At 45.1% G+C, this 26119-nt stretch overlaps 1 protein-coding gene across 1 annotated transcript in view; it reads left to right on the top strand.

Moving 5' to 3' along the window:
* The window catches only part of RFK (riboflavin kinase), a 108382-nt gene extending 82543 nt beyond the window's left edge, over nt 1–25839 (top strand). The window contains exon 4 of the mRNA XM_085633087.1: nt 23755–25839. Coding sequence (XP_085489213.1) covers nt 23755–23882 — 128 coding nt within the window. The 3' untranslated portion in view covers nt 23883–25839. The remainder of the gene's footprint in view (nt 1–23754) is intronic.
* Nucleotides 25840–26119: the final 280 nt, after the last annotated feature.

The raw sequence follows: 26119 nt of genomic DNA, 5'->3' as shown, positions 1-26119 counted from the left end.
TCACTCCCACAGCCTATGCCTTGCGGAAGCTAGCAGAGCACTAGCTGCATTCCGGGAGCGAGCAGCGGCGCGCAGGGTGCCAACTGTTGTGGGTGAAGTTACTTTGATTTCACTTTCACGGCCGAGCGTCCGATGCTGCCCTTCATTCTAAATTTTTGAACTCTCCCACTTTTATAGTGAAAGCATGAATTACTCAACTCCCCGTGGGCCAGACAGCGCGGAATGATTATTTTCAAAGTTCCCTTTCAAGTGGGCTGAATTTGTCATAAATGAATTTTGGAGCAAATACCCTCTTGAAGTTGTTTGCATTAAAACGATAGGGATCGAGGCCTTTGTTTACGAGAACCTCGGATGGTTTATACAGGGAGCTGTGAGTAATTCTTTTCATGCTGACAAGTTTATAGGGGGCGCAGCGCTGCTGTGGACGTGTGTGTGTGTGCGCGCACGAGGGCTCGGCCGCGGGCTTCCTGAACTTCACCATGGGTGGTGGGCGAGGGGCGAACAAGACTTCGAGGTGTAAGTACCAGGGCTTACAAATGGTTAACGTGAGGAGGAGGCCACTTGTCACTGTTTACCCTAGCACAAACAGCAGTGGAAGTATTTAGTCCCGGCGGAGCGCGAAGATTGAACACAAACGGCGCAGTTATTTCGATAAATCATAGCAGCAGCGTGGCCAAAGCTGCCATCATCCCGAGGCCTTGGCCGGGCCAAGGATGAAGGCCTCACGTGTTTACTTATTCCCGAGCAGTGAAGATAAATTCTGCTAGGAAAATAAACGGGGCATTTTTGGTCAATTTGCAGCCATTGGGGATGGAATTAATTTGTGTAATTTAGGTCTTGGCCTGGGGTGGTGTGGGAAAATAGCACAGTTGCGGAGTTTGGCTTGATCCCTTGGCAGATCTGGAACCAGCAGAACATCGATGTGTAAACATAGTTAACAGCAGCACACGGGTGTTCAGATATGCAAACTGAAAACGCAACACCGTTTGGGGAGGGGGGATATGTTCTCACTGCGATAAGGTCATTGAGTTAACAGTCCTTTTCACGATTTTCCCTAATATGTTGCTTCATCCTTCAATTTTGGGATTACACAAAAATCAACAGGTAGGTTATCAATTACTAAAAAGCAGGTCTCCGACGTCATGGTCCGTGTATGTGAAGAGCATTTGTTTATCGCCTTCTAGTGCCGACAAGGCGTCAACGCGCTTGCAGACCGTAACAAGCTGATGTGACGCTGTGGTTAGTGGGGGCCAGACTAGTATTGCCGCTACACTTACACCTGAATTTGACGAGAAAAGAAGGGCTGGATAGCTAATGGATAAAGACGCGGTCATAGCGGTAAAAGTCCCGTTTGATTTCGCAACCTAGTAGTACTGGTACAGCCCCAGCAGGGCAGTGAATCTGGGCAGACTAGAGTGTCTATACTACTCCCGCTCCCAAGTGACTCGGCAAAAACCTGGCTGCCCCTTGGATGACTCCACAGGCAACCAGGATCTTCCACACAAGGCCGCGGCGGGGAGGGTGATCCCTGGCGCTTTAGTCATAGCCGGGCAGGGCAACAACAAGGGAAGGTGTGGAGGCCCATGCTTGATGTGAGGATCGGAACGAGTTATGGTTCTATAACATGAAGAGGCAAAAGTGGTCGAGCAAAGCGCCAATCTTCTCCCACACCCCACCTGCGCTATGGAAGAGGCAGAGGTCCCCTCGCAGCACCGCCCTCCTCTGCAGACCACGGCCACCTACATCGGGCATCGAGGTACAAGACAGGACTGTAGAATGTACGAGTCACGGGAACCCCGAACAGTCATGGAGGCTGCAAACTGCAATGAAATGTCCTATATTTGCGCCCGCGGCCCCAGTCAGTGGCCTCTTTAGAGTGGGCCTGCTGGGGCCCTGTGCCCTGGCACCATTCTTCTAGGCTTCCCCTTGTGCCCTTCCACCAGTTGCTGGATGTTCTGGAGACGACACAGATGAATAACACTGCACCTGCCGCACACTAAGCTGTCCAATTACCTCTTTTCAAAGCAAGGTGCGTTTAAAAAGTTTAAACTCGACCTGCCAGATATGTGCCTGTATTTATATCTGTGTCTAGAGAATTATACACTTTTATGAAGCACAGACATTATCCCAAGGTGCTGAGCGCTATACGAGAGCACTGTAGTGTACCATAAGGCACAGACTGCACAGTCCAATAAGGAGTATAGAAAGAGCACGGTGCAAGGCTGGGAGGGGCCAAACAATTCTCAGACCAGGTCCAGTATCATAGTTAGCTTTGAAAAAAGAAAAACCAAGGAAATCTCTCTCCCTGGAGGCCATCATCCAGGTCTTAACTGCCATGGTCATGACCCGCACTGATCATGCCAATTCCCTTTACCTGGGCCTTCCCGATGGACTAAGTGGGAGGCTCCAGCTGGTCCAAAACCAAGCAGCTAGACTGGTCTGGCCTCAGACCTCGGCTCAAAAATTACACAGGCTCCCAGTCTGAGAACAAAACTGGGCCCACCATCTTCAAATCCAGGTTTTCTGTGCTTGCTCCTGGTGTCTGGACAACCTCCTTCTCCCTTAAATACAAGCACCATCTGCTCCCCACCCCCTCCCGCTGCTGCCAAGCACCCCCCCCCCCCCAGAGGCAAACTAATCTAGCAGCAGGCAGACTGATCCTGCTGCGCACGGCCCTGGCACTGGCAGCGGGTCCCGCCACATCCCCGACTCTCCTCGAAGGAAGGGGGACCCGGGGTGGCCTGCTGGCGGCGGCAGGCAGAGACTGCACTGCCAGGCGCAGGAAGGGGCGAAGCCACATCCTGAAGCCCTCCAGACACTGTGTCTCGAGTCTGCAGCTTAGTAGTAACCTCTTTGAAGTGCGACTTATTAGCAGTGTCTGCAGCATAGCACTGCACTGATTCAAAGAGTGCCCACAGTTGCAAACATTCATGTGCACAACAGGAAGTGCTTAAGCTCTGGAGAAACCACGCCGTTCATAACATGAGCTGTAAGTTACAAAAAAAAGCATTTGCACAGCCAATAGTTCTCACTTTTGGGACCTTATAAGTTGTTTAGTTATGCAGCACAATATCCTTGGTGCAACACATCAACGGTTGCATGGCTAAACACTTATAATGTCCCAAAGGCAAGACCTATTGGCTATGCCAATGCTTGTTATTACTTGTATGTTACATCTGCCCTAGGTGCCCCAAAGACTGGCTGCATAGTTACAAAAAGCAGGGACAAAATTAACAGTGTTTTATATGCCCTGGTAAGGAAAAACAGCCCAACGTAGTTTTTATCTAATGTAGTGCTGCTAGCCCTATAGGCTAAAATGGGAAGGCTTTATTAAACTTAATAAAGTTAACTTTTGTTTGGAGGTAGCTAGCTACATCATTCAAAGTATCAAATTAATAGTTACCTTAAACCCAACCATATAACTATGATAGGAAAGTAGTTTTAGAATTTACTATCCTAAATTTACCTAAAGCAGTCCTGCAGCAGCCTCTTCTGATTGGTCAGCCTTTGACAGCCTGAGCCAAGCTGCTCCCTGAGTCAGTGTAAAGCGGCCTGGGGCTGCAACAGTACAGCTATTTGATGGGAGGAGATCTCCCTTCTGGAGAAGCCAGGGAGAGGAAGGGGGCTGAGTAGATAAAAAGGATGTCAGAAGGCAAGAGCCTCTGCAGAAAACAGATGTCACAGGACCCAGATCAGCCCCACTTCCTTGAATTCTAGCCAGATGGAAGCCCACCTGATTAGTTTTAGAGAGGGGCTAGAAGGTTAGAGTAGTCAGTTGTTAATCACACATTTGGGTTGGGTTACACAGACTCACACACACCAAGGAGAGATTTTCTCCATTTTGATTTTTGGGAGATTGTTGCATTCTGGGCCACAAATACGCCACACTTCACAGGAGGTGGTCATAGTAGAGGGAGGTAGCTTTATCCCTATTGGTTAGGGTGCCCCCTCTTCCAGCCCAGAATAAAGTATAAATATGGAAGAGCTGCAGGAGCTCCTCAGATCACTGTTAGGAAAATACGAAGAGAAGGACACCCCTGGACTGCACCAAAGAGAGGACTGCACCTGTTGCACTCACAAGGCCACACAAAGAATGGACTGTGCCCGACTCCAAAAGGAAAGGAGTTGTCTCTTTGACCAGCAAGAAGTGCAAAAGAGCTGAAAAAGTCACCTGCAAAGCCAAAGTGAGGACACCCTACCTGACCAGCTGTAACTGGTCTTGTCCTGTACTGCGCAAGTGCATTTTGAGTCCTAGCCTCTCAACTGGCAACCCATTGCATCTGAGCCCTTGGCCAGTGCTAAAGGACACTTTTCTCCCCAAAGGAACCAAAAACCAGCTGGCAGCCTCATTGGAACGATGCAAAGCCTCGCTGCACAGCTTCATCGGCACCAATGCAGTGCAACGTGACATGGTGCAGGACCTTGCAACGCAGCCCTCGCAGCTCCTCTGAACTGACACCGGATGATGTGAAGCCTTGCAAAGCAACACTGCGCAGACCAAGTACCAAAGACATAAGGTGCAATACTCAGCGGGCCTAACCTGGTCATGTGCCCGGTCTGCGCTCCATCATGGTCAGCCTGAACTTGTGAGTTTGTCCTGGCCCAGCGTGACCAGATAACCCTCAGTTGGACCTTTGCACCAGTTGTCTCTATTTTTACCCAAATCTTTAATAATACTGATGTTCGGTTCCCTACATTGGAGTTTCAACATTTTGGCGTTGAGATAAAAATATTACCAATTTTTATAAATGCTTTACACTTACTTGCCTTCTAAGTTAATCCTGATTGCTCGTTTGCTAAACTACCAATGGTTCAGCAAAGATTAATTAACTGGATCTATTAGTGATTGTGATTATATTACTAGCTAAGGGTGAATACTCCCACCTACCAATTTTTTACAAAGTGTATCACCCGGCTCTGTCAAATCATCAACATTGGATTGATTAGAGAAGCAGTGAATGTGGATCTGTAACAGTCCTATCTTGAAGAAAAAAACCAATACTGGAGCCCCCTCCCTGATCTCAGATCCTCAACTTTTCTTCTTGTACTTCTTTTCCACTTTTGATTTGGATCCATCTCAGGACACTTAAAGCTGTATAACCGTTTTCTTTTGTGGGGGATGTGTTTTTTAAGGAAAGGTTTAACTCTTTCATATATTCTCAAGGCAGCCAACCCTGTTGAGGGCTCTGGTTCCTGGACTACATGAATATAAGTTGCTGTCTACTTGAAGTGTTTCTCACTCTGTTTTTTCGTCATCAGGGTTTTTATTACCTCTCTTGCGGGCTGGAGCTCACTTACCAGGCCTCAGCTAGTATATGTTCTGGTTCCCCTCAATTCCCAATCCAGGCTCTGGCGTTGTACAAGGTCACCGACCTGATACTGGTAGATGACACCTATTAACAACTAGCTCACCATAAACTGCATAGTGTACATTGCCAGACCTGTGCCCTACCTGCTTACCTGGAATCCTACAGTCCTCGATATCTGGCAGGCATTGCCCGCAGCTACCCTTTTCTACTAAATAGTGTTTTTCTATTATCACAATTGTCCTGGGGGTGGCTATAAACTTTCCATTGTATAGATGTATGTGTTGGATCTTTATCTCTATCTCTCTTTCTCTCTCTCTCTCTCTTCCCCTATCTACCCTTCTGTCTTTCTCAATCTCTCTCTTCCCCTATCTACCCTTCTGTCTTTCTCAAACTCTCTGTCTCTCTCTCTCTCTTTCTGTCTTTATCTGTCTATATAGCTATCATTTTATTTTGGTGTCCAAGATCCATAAGACCAATACTTAGAATGTCACAGTAAAAACACATGTTCTGCTAAATCCATAAATAGCTTTTATACCCTGGATTAAAGTACTACAGTGTCAAAATTTGCACATTCTAATCTCATTTAGAAGCACCCACAGCACTTCGAGGATCCCACCTAAAATGTAAGTGTTTCCAATTACAGGGCTCTTTGCTTTCCACAAGTTCACACCAGCAGTTTAAATTCCCTGTCGCAATCGAACACTTTGCAAAACAGAAAAAATAAATTAATCTTTGATTCTCTTTCAGGGCACATACATCATTATTGGTATTATCTGCCACTTTTTCTGGCTCTCCGGCTTAGAATATGAACCCTAGCAAAAGGCCTCATATTGGTGACTTTGTCAACTAAATTAAAGCCTCCGTGCACACCCTGAAAACAGTCAACCTTGAGAAGAACCAAGATTGTTTGCCCTCAGTTTAAAGGATCATGGAGAGGGTATACATCACTGGCATAGGCTGCAATAAGAGCAACAAAATTCCATCAGCTGAAATGGAATGCAAGGGCTCCTTCCCGGCGGCAATGTGGGGCGATCGGTACTTTCTTCCACACTCTCTGGGAATGTCCCGTCATACAGTCGTACTGGAAAACTGTCATGAGCACCATTACCAGAGTTAGCGGGAAACCAGTCCCTCCTGAACCCAAACGCTGCATTCTAAATATCTGGGAAGCAACAGATCTTAGCTCTATAGAGCAAATATGGGTAACACTAGGGATGATGCTGGCTAAGAGAAACCTTGCCCCGCATTGGGGAGGGGCGGCAGCGCCTAAGCACACAGATCGGTGTAAAGATATGGACAGGGCCATGGTGGCGGAAAGAACTGTATATGTACGCAGGGGTTGCCCAAAAAAATGGATTAAGCTGTGGGCTAAGTGGAACATCTATAGAGGGGGACTATGTGAGTTGCCAACGTTACCTCCTGATCCAGAACGGTCTTAATGTGAAGGTAACTAGAGTATGTGCTGTTGAACATGCAAGCGCAACATGTGTCTGTAGATATGACAATCATAGAACATGATTTTTACAATGTGTGATGAAAAGTATTATGATGAATCTGAAGGATGTAATTGTGCCATATATGTTTCAATAAACAGAATAAAAATAGAAATGGAATGCAGAAGATTAAACCAACTCTTAGCAGCAGCTGACAATAAGTATTGGCCTCTCCTCTAGTGTCATCAGCCTAATTTATCAATCATTCTGATAAGAATATTAATCCCTAGACTTGCAGATAGTGCACTCTTTAATCATAGTATCTATTGATTATCTACAATGTTGAGCATGCTACTATCAATCATCCTAGCTATCAGAAGAAATCCACAACTTGTGCACAGACTGGTGCAGATAATGTCCAACTTTCTAGAAAAGTATGTAGTAGGAAGTGCTCCAGTTACAAAAGGGCAATGCCATATGTTACCATTATTTGTTGTAAAGCATGAATTTCCAGAAGTGGTCGGGCATATTTCAGCTTCAAGCATGCAAATATGTTTGAAACAAAACAAATTCATGATACTGGCACTATCTATGCACTACAACGTTTCACATTAATAACAAGGAGATTGAATGTGTGATACAACTCCAGGGTACATATTTTCACATTCCCTTTGCAAGGAAGCACTGGAGGCTCCTCCGTTTAATTGTGGGTAGTCATTCTATCCAAGCTCTTAGTGGGCAAACCTCTTAAGCCTTTTGACATTAGGCCACAGTGATGAAAGATGCTTCCCCGCATGGCTGGGTAGCACACATAGGTCATCTGTAATTAATTGCACTGTTGTGACCAAAAAGAAGCAAGCTCCATACCAGTCTACAGATATTGAAAGCTAAAAGGCTGGCCTCCCGAGTTGTTCCTCCATCTGAAAATGGCCTATGGAGATGCATACAGAAACCCTATCAAACGAAGGATGGACTTGCCAAAGCTATGCTGAGCACCCCACATGAAATGCCAGTGAATAGGCCTAGTATAGGACGAAGGCCTCCGTCCTTCTTTGGCATCAGAAAGTTGCAGGAATAGCAACCACGGCCTACTTCTGATACTCGCATCCTCTCTATAGCTCCCTTGGCCAAGAGAACCAACACTTCCCGATTGCGTAAGAAAAGATGGTCTTCCATTAACCGGTCGTAAGTGTGGGTGGCATGGGTTGAGGGGCAGCTACAAAGGGGATGGAGTAGCCCCTTTGTAGAATCTGTACTATCCAACGTATCCTGCCCTCCACTGGATGCCCATGATGGTAGGAGGGCAAACTAAAGGCACTTGGAGGTTGCCGCTGCAGGGGGTGTGATGGATTGACCTGACCTCTGGCTACCTGTCCGATGTGGTCTGTGGGAATTGCGTCCTCGGCCATTAAAAGGGGTGAAAGCTTGGAGGTCAGGGTGGCTGGGAGGATATTGATGTGGTTGGAAACCCCGTCCATGGCCGCAAAAGGCATCCAGAGGTGGCGAGGGACCATAGAGAGGCTCAAGGACCTGGCTGTAGCCCTAGAGTCCCATAAAGAGCTTTAGTGCTGAGTCCGCCTTCTCTCCGAAGAGACGGAAGCCATCAAAGGGCATGTCCATAAGCATGCTTGGACATTCATCAGAGAAGCCAGTAGTCCTCAGCCAGGCATGGCGCCGAAGGGCCACTGATAAAGAAATCTCTCTGCCCAGGGAGTCGGTCGTGTCCAGACCACAACAAATGGTGAACTTAGCGGCATCTGTCCTGTCAGCAGTAGCCTGAGAGAGTATGGCTTGGGTCTCCTCCAAAACCATTGGCTGCACTTGCGCAACTGAGTTCCAGATCAAGTGGAAGTAACAGCTCAGAGGCATGCCGTGTTCACAAGCCGCAGTGCTAGGCTGGCAGGAGAGCACATTTTCTTGCCAAAGTTATCCAGCCTCTTGGATTCCCTATCTGATGGAGTGGAAGGTAACGCACTGGGCCTAATTCTGGAAGTGGAGGCCTGGACTACCAAGCACTGCGGAGTGGGATGCTGAGTGGGGAAACAATGGCTGGCTGAGCATTGTACCTAATGCAACTACATGAAAGGGACCGGGGGTCTAAAAAGAAACACAGAAGGTAATGTATATGCTAACGGAAGGTTTTCTTTTATCCCTGGCAATCCGAGCTGAGCATGATTGCCATCAAATTATATCATGTGATAGAGCTAAATTGTCAAGCCCTGTAAGTCATTGTTATAATATGACAAACGACCAACGGTAATAATCATATAAATATAAGTTGCACTTAAACCCTTTTAACAATCAAAGGGGTCAGATAAATGGTTAGTTTCGAAGGAATGTCGATGACGTTTCTACCCCCTTTTTGTAATGCGCGATCTCATCGGGGCCATTTAATATGGGGGATTCCTGTGGGTCCAAAATATATTGAATGGCTATTCAGTTGCAGGAATTGTGCAACCAGCGACTAATGTCCATAGTCTTATGTAACGCTTACCTCAACCATAACGAATCAAGCAAAATAAGGCAGGGGCTGATATATGCCTGTAATAATATTTTCCTTGCTCCTAAGGCCCTGTGAAAAGATCAATACTATGTTTGCATGACATGCGCAATCAGCATAAAAACAGAGGGAGATTGTAAGAAGTAACCAACATACTCCTGCATGAAATTAAGCAGCTACAGTGAGGAATCCCAGCTTCCCCTAACTCCCACAGCACAAGCATTAACTGGTCTGCTTGTGAACCCCTCCAAGAGAGAGACATAAATGTGGGCTATGGTGAGACCAGTAGAGATAGTGGAAGTGCCAGACACAGTTAACTTTGCAGTTTGATGCACAGGGGAATGAAGATAGTGTAACAGTGTGCCATGGCATAATCTGCAGCCAAGGGCACCGGTAAACTCAAGGCGATCTAACTATTTAGCAGGAGACCTAGGCCCAGAATTTAGGTGCAAGCGACCTCGGGAATATACTGTGTGAAAAAAGGGGAGTTCCTCCTGACCCTCCTGCCCCCTGCTCCCCCAGCACCACAGATGTGGTAGTATGGGCAAACATGATGACAAGTAAGCAAAGATAATATTTGAGTTTAGACATACAGGTGGCAGGCCACATCAGTACCCCTATTCAAGGAGTGATGTGCAGATTACAGCACATGGTGGATAATGACCCAGATCTTCGCCTATTCTTGCTTGAAGTAAAATACAGTTTAAAAAATGTAGACTCCATGATAGTTACCCTTGCAGACCACCTTGACCATATGAAAGAAAGACTAAACAGCCACAGTGACCGCCATTGGCACCTTGAACAACATACATCTGATAACTGAGAACAGACAAATTATTACAGATGGAGAAAGTACTGGTCATAAAGCCAAAAATCAAGATCTAGAGCAAGGCCACGCCTCAATCTGTGAATCCTTGGAATCCCAGATTAAATTAATATGGGCAGGATAGAGGAATATGTGGAAACAATGCTTAAAAGCATTTTTGCAAAAGCTGCCTTCACCCTCATGTTTTCCATGGACAGATCACACAGAGCATTTGGGGCCTCGCCCACTAACCGGCGCCTCTTTTCACCCAATAATTACATGCCTTTCAAGAGAGCATCGCAACCACAACTACAGTGTCAATTGACACTGATTTTACAGGTGGGATGCAAGTGGCAACATGGAATTCCTATCTGTAAAACACATGCTACTGGAAGCAGGGATTTAATACAGCCTTTTATATCCTGCTAAAGTTTGCATCCTAATGAATAGCAATGCACTCATGTTTCTGAACACCAACAAAGCCAGCAAAACTCTGCAACAAAATCTTAAGCGCTCTTCGGCTCAAGACAGCGGTGGCTAGAGCAATAACAAGGACTAAAGCGACAACTAAAATTTGTAGCAGACAAAGGGTTGTGGCAGACAACTAACTGATATTATAACAGACAATAACTTATATGGAAGACAAGGCACTGACCGGCACTGGAAGGTACATATGTATCCAGCGCTCCTGAATCTTGGACCAGTTTAGATTACCGGTTAGTCACAAGAGATGTTTTCACATGGGCTAACCATGTAGAACACTTGCCATGGTCCCTTCCAGATAACTGCCCATTATTACTTGAACTTACTGTTTCTGGTGTGGGCCATGCTATGCTTACCTGGAGGCTCCCAAATTGAGCTCTACAAGACGCGCTATTTAGAGAAGATAGTAGGCAGGAGATAGTAGACTATTTCGCCCTTAACGAACAATCAGTTAGTAGCCCATCTACATTATAGGAAGCCTTAAAGTTAGTGATCGGGAAACCATGCATTGCCAAGCAGGCAGGCAGCCTTAATTGGCAAGACTAGAATGGGACTTAAAGAACCTTGAGAGAACTTACTATTAGAATGAGGAACCAGCAATACTTGTTGAGGTGAGATCAAAACTAAACAAATTTATTGAAGCTGCACAGATTGAACCTAACTAATTGGGAAGAGAGGCAAAGGCCAGATCATGCAGGGAGGGTGCTAGAACGAGCAAAACTCTTGCAGGGTTACTAAGAAGTAAAAGGGCCAACTCTGGCATAATACAAATAGAGCTTCTGGTCAAAAGCTAGTGAGATTACAGATATCCTTGATGAAGTCTTCGGTTTCGTCATAAAACTGTATTCTTCTAAATCACATCCAGCTGTAGATGAGGTAATAGGTTTTTTTGATACCATTGAATTGGCCTGGTTGGGGGGAAGCCCATAGACAAGATCTTGAAATGCAGATCACCACATAGGGGATCCAACAAGTAACTAAACATTTATCAATGGCACGACCCCCTAGGCCTAACAACCAGCTCTGTAAGGAATATGCGACTATCCGAGCACTGCAGCTCTTTTTCCTGTATGAGAAATCAACACCAAAAAGTTACCCCCCCCTTTTCACAGAAGCTACGATAATAAAACTTTTAAAGCCAGACAAACAACATGCGATTCTTACTGTTTCCACTCCCAAATAAACATGGATATCAAAATATTAGCAAAGATCCTTGCAAATCGAATAATACAGCTGTTGCCCAGCCTTGTAAGATCTGATCAGTCGGGATTCATACCTTGAATAGCCACATCCCATAATCTCTGGACATGATTTGCTCTTCCTCATATAGACCCCAGATTGAGTGGAGCAGTGGCCTTTGAAAGCTCCACAAAAGCATTTGAGTCCCTGCAGTGGCTATACCTCTATTGCTTACCAGGCATGTTGGGCTTGAGTGGTGGATTCACAAGATGGGCAAAACTCCTCTATAGTAAACCCTGAGCACAAATTAAACAAAATGGGATACTACCTGCTTCATTTCCTATAACTAGAGAGACACCCCAGGGATTGCGTCTGTCACCCATCCTATTCAATATATCAATGGAAACGCTGGCGGCCAGGCGTCGCCAACATCATGCAGACAGAGGACTATGCTTTACCTCTAGACATATTATAGTATCCATGTATGTGATGATGTAACACTCTGTGTGAGGCAACCTGATGTTAATGTTGCGCTTTAATCAGATAATTCCTCAGATTTGTTATACTCACAGGCATCACTATAAATTGGGCTAAGGCAGTGATCTTCCCTTTGAATCTGTCTGCTCACAGATGCAAACTTGTATACCCACCACAATAGGAGGAAGAATCAATAAAGTTACTGGAGTATTACGGAGGTAATAGAGGAAAACAATGGGGTAGCACTTGCAAAAACAAAACCACAAATAGGTGGATGAGGCTGCCCTTATCCCTGGCCAGCTGTCAGGCGCTTGCAAACCAAACTTGACCCACCTAGCAATGGCCCCTATAAACAGTGAGGGAGAACTGCTCCAGATTTCAAATTATCCTGTTTTGGTGTGCCCAAGCACAGTATGTTTACTATTGGCATTGCCCAATGTTGTTCCAACCACATGTTACAATAGAACTAGATAATGTTAGCCCACTGTGCCTCAATATAATGATCTGTTCCCTTGCAAGATGTCTTACAGCTGAAATAGACACAGCAAAATTTGTTGCATGGGCTTGGGACAGGCTTGTGCAAAGATAGGCACAATATACGCTCCCAGTCTTATATTGGCCTTTATCCCGATTCTCCCATTGACATTACCATGTAGAACATTAACGGCTAAGTTCACTCAAGCTAATATACATGGGAGACCTTTGTGCCTGTCAACACAATACCGTAGCACACTGACATTGGACATTTTTCTTTATTACAGACTTTGAGAAGCATGCTGAATTGGAAACATAAGACTTCCAGCTTCTCGCAGATTTTTGAACTTTAGCGGGAGTAATGGCAACACCATTTTTTAAGAACTTTGTAGCGAAATTAGACAATATGTTACAGGAGGAGGCTCCAGTATGCTTCCCAACTGCCAAATTGAAATGGGCTGTTGAACTAAATCTGCTCATTACAGAAGAACAATGGGAGTTGCTGTACGCGAACAGGAGTACCGTCCCCCCAACTATATGCTCAGACTAGTACACTCAAGTTTCTACACAAGATATATTACACGGCTGAGTCCCTACACAGATAGGATTCTGACCAGAAATGCACCAGCAGTCAGGTAATAAATGCAAGGTTTTTAAATATTGCTTGGCAGAGCGCAGTAATACAAAGCTAATGGTTGGAGGTGCAAGGCATACTCTCTGGCATCACTGGCTATCACGTCCGGTTTTCCACGAAGGTAACCCTCGTAGGCTATATAAAGACATTGCCTCTTCCCACAGAAAGCTAACCATGCTGGCCCAATAGTTGACAAAGTGAAGAATTGCAATTCACCTGTGTTGGGGGTCCCCCTTCGAACGTTAGGGACTGGCTTTGCAATGTGATATATTGTAAAAAACAATTGGATGCATACTCCGAGCTTACACCCTCAGCCTATCCCAAGGACATCTGAAAGGGGATCATGATTGGATAGACATTAACAACAATATGGATGGACTTAATATACCAGAAATCTGTACTCCACTCCACCGTAATTTAGGGGAGTTTTTGATTGTAATTGCACTGTTGCAAAACTCAAAAAGGTTCTTTTTTTATCTTCAGTCATTGTAAGTCAATTTTAATTGTTCTGGATTGTATTTCTATATGCAGCCCATACAAATGACATCCCTAGTCTCTCACATAAAAAATATTTCCTAGCATTTGTCTCCCTTAACAGGAATTTTTGTTCTGGATCAGGAGCTAGTTCAAAGTTATAGGGGAACTTCTAATGTGGGCATACTCCTCCTCTGTGCTTTTCATTCACTTTTCAACATTATTCATGTCTCTTGAAGTGTAACCAGAGTACTCTTCTCCCGTTCGATAAAGATCCATCAAGTGTATTCCTTTGATTCCCACACCCTTGTATTCTATTTTAGAGAGTCGAATTTTCTCTTAAAGAAATCCAAAAATGCTATCTGCAATGTTGCCCACCTATGTTGATAAATATAGACCTCCGCAAATGGAACATTTATTAGTAATAATCTATAAAACAAAAGATTTCTGGGCAAATCCTGCCCAACTATGTGTTACACTAGTTTATAGGTCGGTAAATGTAATCATATAAAATTAAAATTCAGTGAGAAAACTCATCATGGCCCGCCCAATAATTATATTGTTAGGCACCTGGGTACATCACACGCCAAATATGTCAATGTGTGCAGTACGTCTAACCCTGTGGAGTTCTACATTAAAGGAAGCAATAAAATTACTGGCCGGTGTTGTATCTGAATCAGTATACCCCCTGACATTTTACCATGACCAGCTGAGTTTAGAATGATCGATATTAGTTTTTTCAATACTATTGAAAAGCTCAACAGAGTCTGAAACTTCCTTTTAAAGTTTAATACTCATGGTCTTATGAATCCCTTTTGAGCGATTAATGTGAACAAGTCAAAAATAAGAAGTACTAGCACTTAACACCCCACTTTTGGCAAATGTTGACTGTCCCAATACAGAAAAAGAGTGTTCGAGGCATATGAGCTGCAGATTATACACTGTGCATAGATCGCCATCTGGTGTTGGGCCCGGATGTTTGCAGTTGTTTTTCTTCTTGGAAAGTCTTTGGAAGTCACGAGTTCGGTGACTCCTCCTTTGGTTCGTATTGCGCATGGGCTTCGGCCCCATCCTCAGATTGTTTTTTTCCGCCATCGGGCTCGGATGTAATACTTCGCGCTCCGGTTCCGAACTTCCCAGTTCACCGATCGACGCATAAATCCTCGCTCATCGAGCTTCTTCAAAGACATAAATCATCTTACTCATCTTCTCTTCGGCACTTCTTCGATTCCGGTGGTCGACGGCGGCCTTCGGGCCTAATCCGGCTCCGGTCTCGGCTGATGGAAAGAACTCCCTTCAAGAAGTGCCCTCGATGTGGGTCCAAATTTCCCCACACCGATCTCCATGAGGTGTGCAACCTCTGCCTCACCCCAGAACACGAGGCCCGAGACTGTCCCGCCTGCAAGTCTTTACCCCACACCGATCTCCATGAGGTGTGCAACCTCTGCCTCTCCCCAGAACACGATGCCCGAGACTGTCCCGCCTGCAAGGCTTTTCGTTCAAAGAAGACCATTCTAGATCGACGGGCTAGACGCAACATGGCGCACTCCTCGACCTCCGCTCCAGTCGACATCTTCGGGGACGATGTCGAAGCTCCGGGACAGCAGGACATCGAACAGGAGGACGACGACCTCGTCAGCGCTTCCGAGGCCGGCGACTCAGATGTGGAGGACATCACTCCGGCGCAGCGGGTCGTGAGTACAATTCCCCCTCCCACGCCGATACCGAAAAAGGCTTCGGTCACACCTTCTCCTCCGGGCCTAGGCAAGACCACGGACACTGCTTCTCACACCCCACCTTCGGGCCCGGTAAAGAAGCCTAGTAAGCCTTCCGGCAGCTCGGGATCGAGCCAGCCGACCACCGGTGCCGAGAAACACCCTTCGGCCCCAAAGAAAAAATCGGCCTCCACCTCCACACCGAATCCGACACCAAAGCCTTCGGGGTCGAAACCTGCCACTCCGGCGCCGACTAAACATCACAAGACCCTCGGCACCGACACTCCCGTGCCGAGAACTTCTTTGGCACCGACCAAAAAAACGGAGGTTACAAGGAAGCACGGCTTCGATAAACCTAAAAAGCCATCGGCACCGAAACCTTCGGCGCCGACCGAACAACCAGTGTCACAGGAGCTTTTCACACCGGATCCTTTGCAGAAAACTCTCACCAAAGATCCAAAGACTGGACACTTGACATTGTCGTCAAAAAAGAGACACTTGGACAAGCCAGCTCCACCTCCAAAGAGAAAGGACATTGCTACCTCTCCTTTCAGGGTGCCTTCCCCACCTCCTCCTCCTCCTCCTCCTCCTCCTCCTCCTCCACCCTCTCCACCTCCACCCCCTCCACCTCATAGTTCCCCCACCTTGTCTCCTGTCCCAGACGATTTGGGGGACCCTTACTATGATCCAGCAGATGGGCCACAAGATCCCACCCCTACTGGATCTCCAGACCCATGGGATGATTATAACAATCCGGACATCCCAGATGTCCCACAGGATGACCTTTATCCATCTAGGCCATCCCCTCCTGAAGATTCCTTGGGTTTTCAGCACTTGTTACAACGGGCGGCACATTACCACGGGGTGGAGTTACACACAGACACAGTGGAGGAAGATTTTCTCCTAGACACCTTTGACGATACACATAGGTCCACTGCCATTCTACCTATGTTAAAGGGCGTAATTAAACATGCCCCTTAGGTTTTTAAAGACCCAGTCAGGGCCAGGGTCCTAAACCCTCGGATAGAGAAAAAATACAAAGCCGCACCCACAGACCCTTCTTACATTAAAGGCCCTGCACCATTAGACTCCCTAGTGGTGTCTACAGCTAGGAAGCGCTCAAATTCTCAGGCGTCAGGCGAGGCGCCCCCACCTGACAAAGAATCCAAGCTCCTAGATGCGTCAGGGAAGCACACTGCGTCGCAAGCGGCCAATATCTGGCGTAATGCCAATACGCAAGCATTGTTGGCCCGTTACGACAGGGCGCATTATGATGAGCTAGAGACCATCATGCACCATCTCCCTGAAGAGTACAAGACTAGGGCTAATTAACTTATTCAAGAAGGGAAAACAATAACCAACACCTCGATAAGATGTGCCCTAGATGCAGCAGATACAGCCTCCAGGGCCATAAACACCAGTGTCCTTCTCCGCCGCCATGCCTGGCTTAGGGTTTCAGGGTTTAAACCGGAGGTACAAGCCTCCATATTAAATCACCCCTTTGACCAAGACCATCTCTTTGGCCCTAAGGTAGACAAAGCCCTCGAAAAAATGAAGAAAGATACAGACACGGCGAAATCTATGGGAGCCCTACAAACACAGACTCCCAGGCGATCCTTTCGCCGTTCTTCCTTTCGGGGCACGGGCAGAGGCTACTCCTCGGACAGTGCGTCCACGTCCTATAAATCCCCCCTCAATCTACCTTCACGAAAGGTTATCAAAGAGGCGGATACAGAGGCAATAATAATAAGGGCAGAGGCAAAACAAATACCGCCCGCTCTGCCACACCTCCCGCCCAATGACTTTCCCCCGCTCCCTCCAGACCATTCCACTCCGGTCGGAGGCAGACTACAATCTTTCCTTCATGTCTGGGAGACAATCACCTCAGACAGATGGGTGACACAAACTATTCAGTCAGGGTATTGCCTGGAATTAACATTAACACCCCCCAACATTCTACCCAGGCACCGCCCTATGTCGCAAGAACATACTGCGCTACTAACACAAGAGGTGATCTCCCTCCTGCAAAAAGGAGCAATAGAGCAGTTCCCCATAAATCAACAAAATTTAGGGGTCTACTCCCTGTACTTTCTAATTCCAAAGACAGACGAGACCCTACGACCTATCTTAGATCTCAGACCTCTCAACACCTACATTCACTCAGAACATTTTCACATGGTAACCCTTCAACAGGTTCTTCCACTTCTCTCCCAGAACGATTTTCTCACCACTATGGACTTAAAAGACGCGTACTTTCACATCCCAGTACACCAGTCTCACAGAAAGTACCTCAGGTTTGTGGTAGACAGACAACACTACCAGTTCAAGGTGCTCCCGTTCGGGGTAACAGCACCAAGGGTTTTCACCAAGTGCCTGGCAGTAGTGGCTGTACACCTCAGAAGACAGCACATTCACGTCTTCCCTTATCTGGACGATTGGCTGATAAAAGCCACATCCTACCAACAATGTGTGCGACATACCGCCGCTACAGTCCAACTACTTCACCAGCTAGGTTTCACGGTGAACCATCAAAAATCCCACCTGGTACCATCACACACAAAACAGTATCTCGGCGCCAACATAGACACCTCAAAAGCCATAGCCTATCCCAATCCTGCCAGGATTGCAAAGATACAAGCGCTGCGTCAAAAATTCCTATGTCAACACTCTCTCCCAGCAAGTGTTTATGCAGCTCATAGGGATGATGGCCTCTTGCATCTTTATAGTGCCGCATGCAAGACTCCAAATGCGTCCACTCCAAGAGTGCTTGGCACGCCAGTGGAACCAGGCCCAGGGACAACTGACAGATCTGGTGTTGGTAGACGGTCGCACCCATCGCTCTCTGCAGTGGTGGAACACCACAAACCTTTCCAAAGGTTGACCGTTCCTGGACCCGGTCCCACAAATAATCCTAACAACTGTTACATCTAAAAGTACAGGGCACGTGGACGCCGCAACAGAAGTTACTCCACATCAACCATCTGGAGTTACTGGCGATCTTCCTCGCCCTAAAATCCTTCCAAGCGCAGATTTCAGGCAAAGCAGTCCTCATTCGCACATACTACATGACTGCCATGTACTACATTCAAAAGCAGGGGGCACACACTCTCCACAGCTCTCTGTTAGCACAGAGCATATGGAGATGGGCAATTCCACAAAATATTTTTCTCCTAGCCCAACACGTCCCAGGAGTACAAAACACTGTGGCAGATCTGCTGAGCAGGCAGACACAGCAGATCCACGAGTGGGAACTTCACCCACAAGTTCTTCACCCGTTCTTTCAGAAGTGGGGGCATCCACACATAGACCTATTCGCCACCCACGAAAACAAAAAATGCCCAAGCTTCGCCGCCAGATATCCACACCCATTGTCTGAAGGCAATGCGATATGGATGAACTGGCCAAACAAATTTGCATACGCTTTTCCACCTCTCCCACTAATTCCATTAGTGGTGCGAAAGCTACAGCAGCATTCCCTAACTCTGATCCTGGTACCTCCAACATGGGCCAGACAACCGTGGTACACCACACTGCTGGAACTCTCAGTAGTACCACATCAAAAGCTACGCCTCTCGCTATGCCTCCTAACCCAGAACCATGGAGAGATCAGGCACCCGGACCCAGCTCAGCTCAACCTTGCGATCTGGCTCCTGAGGTCCTAGAATTTGGATACCTTAACCTTCCCCCTGATTGCATGAACATTATCAGGGAAGCAAGACGCCCTACTACTAGGGCATGCTATGCAGCAAAATGTTATCTGTTATCTACTCCATTTACAAAGGTGTAACCTAGCATATACTTCCATTCGCTTACACCTCGCTGCAATTGCTGCCTATTTACAAAATAGGCAGCACCTCTCACTTTTCAAAGTGCCTGCCATCAAGGCCTTTATGGAAGGCCTCAAAAGAGTAATTCCACCCAGAGTGCCACCCTCACCTGTTTGGAACTTGAATATAGTTCTCACACGGTTAATGGGACCCCCTTTCGAACCATTACATAAGTGTGAGCTGCAATTTCTCACATGGAAAACAGCTTTTCTAGTGGCCATCACTTCCCTCAGAAGAGTTAGTGAAATACAGGCATTCACTATACAGGAACCTTTCCTTCAGATGCATCACAACAAGGTTGTACTCCGCACCAATCCCAAATTTCTACCCAAAGTCATTTCTCCATTCCATTTAAACCAGTCGGTAGAATTGCCAGTCTTTTTCTCGCAACCCCAAACAGTTGCGGAAAGAGCATTACACGCACTGGATGTGAAAAGGGCTTTACTTTATTACATACAGAGAACACAACCTTTCAGAAAAACCAAACAGTTATTTGTTTCCTTCTCCCCACCACACAAAGGCAACCCTATTTCCAAATCGGGGATAGCTAGGTGGATTGTAAAATGCATACAGATTTGCTACCTAAAAGCAAAACGAACGCTATCGGTTCCCCCTAAAGCCCACTCTACAAGGAAGATAGGGGCTTCTATAGCTTTCCTAGGGAACATACCACTAGATGACATCTGCAAAGCAGCGACATGGTCAACAACGCACACCTTCACAAAACATTACTGTGTAGATGTGCAAACCAAGAAAGTGGCTGTACTAAAAACACTGTTTCAAACAACTGCAACGGATGCCGGTGGTCGCCGCTAGGGTTGGGTACTGCTATGTAATCTATGCACAGTGTATAATCTGCAGCTCATATGCCTCGAACGGAATATGCTACTTACCAGTATGCATCTGTTCTTGGCATGTAGAGCTGCAGATCTATACACGCCCACCCGCCTCCCCGGCTACCTGTATCCGTTCCAGTCTCATCTTATTTAGATACAATACACATGGGTTATTTTACTGTTGCTACTACGCTCCATCTTTCCCTGCTGGCGAAAAACAATCTGAGGATGGAGCCGAAGCCCATGCGCAATACGAACCAAAGGAGGAGTCACTGAACTCGTGACTTCCAAAGACTTTCCAAGAGGAAAAACAAACTGCAAACATCCGGGCCCAACACCAGATGGCGATCTATGCACAGTGTATAGATCTGCAGCTCTACATGCCAAGAACAGATGCATACTGGTAAGTAGCATATTCCTGTCTTGGACTGTAGTTTCATTAACCTAATGACTGTCTAAAAATAGTATTATTCACTTATCCTTAGCATAACTGTATATACCTCTGATATTCCAGGGTAAAAAATGTTGAAGTGCACCTACATGTTTATGCATTCAAATAATTCTTGAAGGCCCAAGTTATACAAGCAAGACATAACATATTTAGAAAGCTCTTATAGTATGTATACATTGCTGCAGATTGTGCGATAGATCTCCTCCCATCTTCCCTCAAACACCATCCTTCCACAGTTCACCTCTCAGGAAAACCCCAACTGCTGGTGACTGTTGCCTGCCTTCCAAAAGCTCATTAGCATCAAAACCTCAAACAGAAAGGTAATACTGTAAACACCTGTAGTTAATCACAAAACACTGATGCAAAGGGTTACTGTGAGAAATTGGGTTGTCTGTTGACTGGGGTGTGAGTCATGGTCAAGCAACAGCCACAAATCCGTGTAGGGTGACTCACAAAAAGTCTCTAAATTAACCTACGGTTAATCCTGGGTAGCTTGTCAAGTTTAACTTAGAGGAAATGTGTAATGCATTTATGCAACACGCTAAAACACAACAGAAGAAAAATCCCAAGCCAATTTTAATGAATTAAGTACATTTTAATAAATGATTTGCCGCCAAAATGACAAAAATCCAATCGGTAGAAACGGAGTTATGAAAACTAGAGTCTAAAAGATCAAAGCGCCAACCAGAGACAACTAGTCACAGAAGACCAGGTAAAAGGCGAAAGTTGAGGCCGACCGCTAAGGAGCGCGGTCCGGATACAAGAACTGGGTTGGGCCTGGTCATTGCTCACCTTTTGGACTTTTGGAAAATTCCTAAAGAAAATGTTCTGAGAAGGTAAAGTTTAGTGGGGCAAGGCTGCTGGAGGTGTCTGAAAAGGGAGTTTTGTGATTGGATGGCCTTTGGTCGAAGCCGCAGTGAAGATTTCTACATTCAGACTTAGTCGAAAATCTCCAGTGGGAAATTGCAGAGGGCTGTAGTCTAAGACTCTTCCACAAGTTTGCATACCCCTTTGTCGAAGGACCGCTAAAACTGATTTACTGCAGTGGAGGTGAACTTAGCAGGAGAAGCCGCAAAGTCAATCCATCCGGCGATGCATCTTAGGCGGATAGGGGAGCATGTTGGTCCCGGTTTCCTTCTGGTTCTAAGAGCACTTTTTGGCCAAATTTTGTCTAAGTCCTCATTTTTAGGAATTGCCCGTCTGAGCACCTTTAGCACTGCAACCAAGGGTCTAGGTCTGGTGGTACACCTCTTGGGTGTTCAGGACGGACTGAGGCTTGGTCCAGGTGCAGGTTAAAGAGGGTGGGTGCCTTTTATGCCGCTGTGGCCCTGGACAGGAAGCCAGAAAACTAGCCCTTGGAGTCACTTCTGGGAATCCCGGGTGCAGATGAAGATACAAGGCTCAACGGAAAGGCAGGCCTCTGAGGGTGCAAGGCAGGCTCCAGACAGCAAAGAACTCCTTCCAGGTACATCAGCAGGCTGGTAGAGTGCATAGCAGCACGCAGTGCTCAAAGTCCTTCCGCAAGTCCAGTAGTGAACTGAAAAGTGAGTCTGGAGGTCCTATTTGTATACCCTGGTGCCCTTCTGGAAGGTGGGAGTAGTTTCTAGAAAGGTTCTTTGGAGTGCATGGAATTTCCTGACTCTCTACCATGGCTCCAAGCTGGCAGCAGTGACAGTACAAGGTTGTTATACCCTTTGTATGAAAGCAGAGCACATGCTGGTCAGGTTTAAGTGGGGCTGTGCTTAGCTACGCCCCTATCCTGCCAGCAAATTTTCCCATTGAGGCACACTTAATCTCTCTATTGTGTGACTGTCTGGGAGGAATTCACAAAGTCTAACTGTCGGCTACAAGCAGTCATGTGACCCAAGACAGACTGCAGGTACAAAGGGCCGAGGGCAGAAAAAATGCCACCTTTCTAAAAGTTGCATTTCAAAAATTGTAATGACTAATTTGACTCTACCATTAAAGAGGGTTTATCATTACAATTTCATAGGTATCAAACATGCTATATATACCTGCTCCTAATTAGGAATTACAGCTTATTAAATGTAATAAGGAATCCCCAAAGGTACCCCGTGGGAGTGGTAGGCCTCACAGTAGTCCAAAGTAAATTTAGGAGTTTTTCACTACCATGACATGTAAAAGTCTGTGTCCAACCTTTTTATTACACAGCACTCTGCCCTTTGGGCTACCTAGGTCCTACAGTAGGGGTGATTTGTATGTATCAAAAAGGGAGTTTAAGGCTTGGCCAGGGGGTTTAAATGGCTAGTCTACATGGCAGTTTATAACTGCATTCAGGCTGCAGTGGCAGGTTTGGGACGTGTTTTGAAGTGCTACTTGAGTAGGTGACACAAAAAGTACTACAGGCCCACTGGTAGCATTTAATTTAACAGCCCTGGATATATGGTATGCTGCTCTACCAAGGACTTATAAGTAAATTAAATATGTTAATTAGGTATATGCCAATCGATCCATGTTTAGGGGATTGAGCACAAGCACTTTAGCACTGGTTAGCAGTGGTAAAGTGCGCAGAGCCCTAGGACCAACAAAATCAAATTTCAGCAAAAAAGGGAGTTAAATAGGCAAAACATTTGAGGGAAGACCACCCTAAGGCCGAAATGTCAAACAATTACCTAGTTTGAAGTCTTATGTTTATCACCACATCCACCAACCTAACTTAAAGCTCCCCAATGGGCCCATAAAATTGGGGCCCTGCAAATATAATTTTAAAGCCGACAGCACTGGTCAAACGAGACATGTTACAAAGTTCTAAAACAAGAGAGTTGTGAATAACATATAAAGTGCAGTGTATGTACATGCAGAACATGTTAAGATACATATTAAATGATTAGAGGCTGAAAAATCTAGAGCAGAACTTTAGGAAGAGAAATGTTGGTTCCCCACTAAATATGACCCCCTTGTTCTGAAAGTCTAGACTTTTACTTCCCACCATTTGGGAAATGACTCAAATTTAGGCTGAATTGACAATGTAGGCATTAGAATGTATGGCGGCTAAGCGTGGGAGGTGGAAACTGTGCGCTTCAAGTTCAGCTTCTAAAAGATCTTGCTCTTTGAGCATACTCAGTTCTTACTGTTTGTAAGATTTGATGGCTAGGAAATGATAGATTTAACATTTATTTTTCTTCTATCTCTGCAGATGCACTAATTTCTGCCATACACTCTGACATTGAAGAGGCCAAGAAACAACTTGATTTGCCAGAATTCACAAATCTCAAAGACCAGTTCTTCAACAACACTGAAAGCAATATAACGAATGGTCATTGACCAGCCTTTCCTCCAGCCTTTTTCATATCCTAATTTGTCAACGTGTGGATATTTTTATTTTGAGAATCAATTGCTGCAGCCACTATATATGTTATATTTCAGTGTATATATATTCTGTACCATATTACTTCACAGACAAGTATTGCACTAGAGTTAGGAAGCATTGCATTGAAAACTGATGTCTGCTTTGTCCAGTGCACCAAGTTTTCTCATACTTTCTACTCCTTAACTTCATTTGAAGAATACCAGTTTGGAAATTCCATAATGTGTTTTTTTAAGAAAAATTAAGACGTGATGAGATGAATGTAGGCTTATTTATTGTATGTTTTGCTGAAGCAAACGTTTGTAACTTTAAGAAATGCGTCACAAAAATATTACGTGATCTCTAATGGATTGTAGGTGTTATAAGCAAAAATGGTGACAATACAGTTAATTATAATTATTACATTTATACAAATATATTTTAGATGGCAGTCTTGACCACTTATTAAGCACTGTGTTAAGTACACACTGCTTGCTACTGTTTCTAAAATGCACAATTCTTTTCGCTGAATTTCGTGACCCCAACTAAAGTAAATTTTGTCGATTGGGCACACCTCCTCTTTCCCAGTACTTTTGTAATGAAAACAGTAAATACAACTATCCTAATGGCTGGTCAGCGACCTCAGTCTGTAGCCATTGTCCATTCCTTATATACGACTCTATTTTGCGCCATGTTGACAAGGTTTACTCTTATTAATATGACAGCACACACACACGTTTTAGTAAGACAAAACACACTGAGCCTACACAGTGTAAACACCAATGCTTGGTAATAGCTCTTGATCCTGTTTTTTAGTAGGCCTTATTTTATCCTCTCTTCCAGTGACCTCTATGATTGTAATGGGAATATTTGATAATTAAATCTATGGCATAAAATTAAATGTGATGTGGGGGCGTGTGATTTGTGAAGGTTTGGTGATTGTAATGTGTTGAACCAGTTAATAACATCTCTTTACATACTTTTCACAACAAGCCATCTATTTAGGCCAGCTAGCTAGATGTTCAGATTTTTTTGATGCCAAGTTCTTCCACACTTTTCTTCTCCATAAGAGAAGACCCTTTCTCGGGAAAAAATTATTATTGGCTTTAAAGTTATGTAACATGATCTCCAAGGCAGTTCCGTGCTTTTTATACACTTCTAAAGCACATCTCTTGCTTTAGTGTCTCCATGTTGCATATTTATTTTCCTACATGTCATTCATATAATGATTCTCATTCTAGACATGGAGTGCCTTGCATTACTAACCTCCGTTAACCACAAGTTGTACCTTCTTTTTTTCTTCTTTTTAGGAGAGCATTTAAGGTCCGTTTTGCGGGCAACTTGAAGTGCAATTGAACGTTTTTGTTTCTGGTCCCCTTTTTGTACTATCTCGGTGTACTTCGTGCTGATCTCACTGTATTATTGTCACCTGTCGCCACACAACCCCTAACATCTTGTTTTCTTACAATGTCAGTTGTCTTGCAGCTTTCATTAAGCGTCAAAATGTTTCACACAATACCAACTTAACTATTTGCTGTAATTCTACCTGGGCTGTAGTTTGAGTATCACTGTGGTAGTCAAATGGTATACTCCATGAATTCTCAAAAATGTGGGATGGTAACCTTGAAATGTTGGGCAGAACAGTGGGATATGGTTGCCTACTACGGTCCTGGTCATAATGTTGAAAATTGAGGCAGCAGTGTTGCAACAAAATGGGTTATCAACCAAACGTGATGACTGAAGTTAAGTTTGTGAAATGTTTGCTTACATACATTCCGGGTTCTAAGTCTAACACCTTTGTCATGCAATGTAGACTTAACATTGCAGTATTTTCAGTGCTTACATGGCATCTACTCTTTGTAATGTATTCATAAATACATTTGTCAGTTAACAAATGGGGTACCAGGATTAATATAATCTTTATCTTTCGGTTCACCTGTGTTTGGCCAATTGTTTCCGTTTTTTCTGATGAACGCGATTTTTTCATTTTGTTCTTTGTGTTTACCACAGTGCATACGCTCAACAATTATTCTCTTTCCACTTCAGCTAGTTTACGTTGCCATATTATGTTTTGTAGGTGATTGGTTAATAAAGCATTTGCAGCACTTCACTGATATGCTGACTCTATTCCTACATGAAAATCTTAACTGTAGGATGGTGTCTCGGTGTCTACTACGACCCCCTAATAGGAATGACTACTTACAGCACCTGCATT

This window comes from Triturus cristatus, chromosome 2_1 (assembly GCF_964204655.1).
Source record: "Triturus cristatus chromosome 2_1, aTriCri1.1, whole genome shotgun sequence".
In the NCBI taxonomy this organism is placed as follows: Eukaryota; Metazoa; Chordata; class Amphibia; order Caudata; family Salamandridae; genus Triturus; species Triturus cristatus.
This window is presented reverse-complemented; position numbering and strand designations above follow the sequence as displayed.